General features: G+C 21.9%; 1 protein-coding gene across 1 annotated transcript in view; it reads right to left on the bottom strand.

The window, feature by feature from the left end:
- Positions 1-1003: 1003 nt before the first annotated feature.
- The window catches only part of Phum_PHUM615660 (uncharacterized protein), a gene marked incomplete at both ends in the record, with an annotated part of 2523 nt that continues 1980 nt past the window's right edge, over positions 1004-1546 (bottom strand). Inside the window, one exon of the mRNA XM_002433104.1 lies at positions 1004-1423. Within this exon, the coding sequence (XP_002433149.1) occupies positions 1004-1423 (420 nt within the window). The remainder of the gene's footprint in view (positions 1424-1546) is intronic.

Consider the following 1546-nt stretch of genomic DNA (forward strand, 5'->3'; position numbering starts at 1 on the left):
AAGAAATTAAATCCAATACTTGCGGCATATCGACCACCATACTTCTACAATCGAACGATAGCGTTTCCATAAAAGATTTACATCACGGTCGTTACGTCGTATTAACACCTGAAAAAAGTTATTTTGGTTTAGTATTATTGTCGCCATTTAAAAATTAATTAAATATATAATAAATACGTCACACATTTTTGTCACGTTTTCTTATTTAAAAAAATAATATTTTATACATTTTATCATAAAATTTTAATATATATATATATATATATATATATATATATATATATATATATATATATATATATATATTAACGTTAAACGTGAAGTATTATGTATTTATTTACGTAATTATTATTATTAATATTAATTAAATAAATATATAAATAAATTTTCTTTTTTTTTTTTTTTTTTTTCTAATAAATTTAAATTTTTTTTTACAATAATCAAAAAATTATGATTATTATTACTTTTAATTCCATGAATATACAGGAGATTTCAGATTTTTCTAGAAGATCCTTTGGATGAAATATCCATAATAATAATAATTTTTTTTAAATAAATTTAAACGTCCATCTTGTTAATTTATTTTTCTTCAATTAAATTTTCTAAAAATTCATTTTGTATTATTTTTGTGAGATTGTAATAGAATTCTAGATGCTTCTGCTTCCACGTTTCTTTTGTGACAATTAATATCATTATTATTATTATTATTATTAAAAACTAAAACATCGTAAAAAAAATTAGTAACAATAAAAAATTATTAAATAATGATGATTAAATATAAATAAAAAAAGTTTTTTTTAGTATTTTTCTATACGTTCTACACGTTATAAAAATAACGATGATGATGATAATAATAATAATTATTTTTTTATTTTAAATAAAAATTTTCCACAAAAATTTTTTAGATTTTTTTTTTCTTTTTTTTTTTTTTTTCTCTCATAATAAAATTTTACCGTTAAAAAAAAAAAAAAACATGTACTAAAAAATTTATATATATGTATAATTAACGTTGTTCTTTTTTTATGTATTTCGTTCTTCTGGTTGTCGTTGTTGGAGTTGTTTGTCGTACAAAAACAAAACCGACGGTAACTTCTTCTTCTTGCGGTGTTGATGAGGGACCTTCTGAAGTACGTTCGACTTCGGGTTCACGTCTATGTCGATATTCGTTAATTTTTTTAACGATAAAAAAATCATTAAAATTTAAATCGTCGAATAATATTTTAGCAAATATCGATGTTATCAACATGACAAAACTAATTATGTTAATAAAAAATTGAAATTTTTGACTTATAACCGTTCCGCATATAGTGTACCAAACAACGGTAAAACATGGCGGTCCGTTGTCCAAACAATCAAAACTATATATGAAATTTTTCCTTCTTGCCACCTCATCAACGCATAAATATTTTTTCCTTTTGATCAACTGTAAAAGTAAAAATAATTTATTAAATGTATACGGTAGAATTATTTTCTATTCAATGGATGAAATCAAAGGAGAAATACACTCACTTTACCAAAAGGAGTCCTGCTGCATATAAGAGTCGTA

The sequence above is a fragment of the Pediculus humanus genome, genomic scaffold (assembly GCF_000006295.1).
Source record: "Pediculus humanus corporis 1103172108322 genomic scaffold, whole genome shotgun sequence".
Lineage (NCBI taxonomy): Eukaryota > Metazoa > Arthropoda > Insecta > Psocodea > Pediculidae > Pediculus > Pediculus humanus.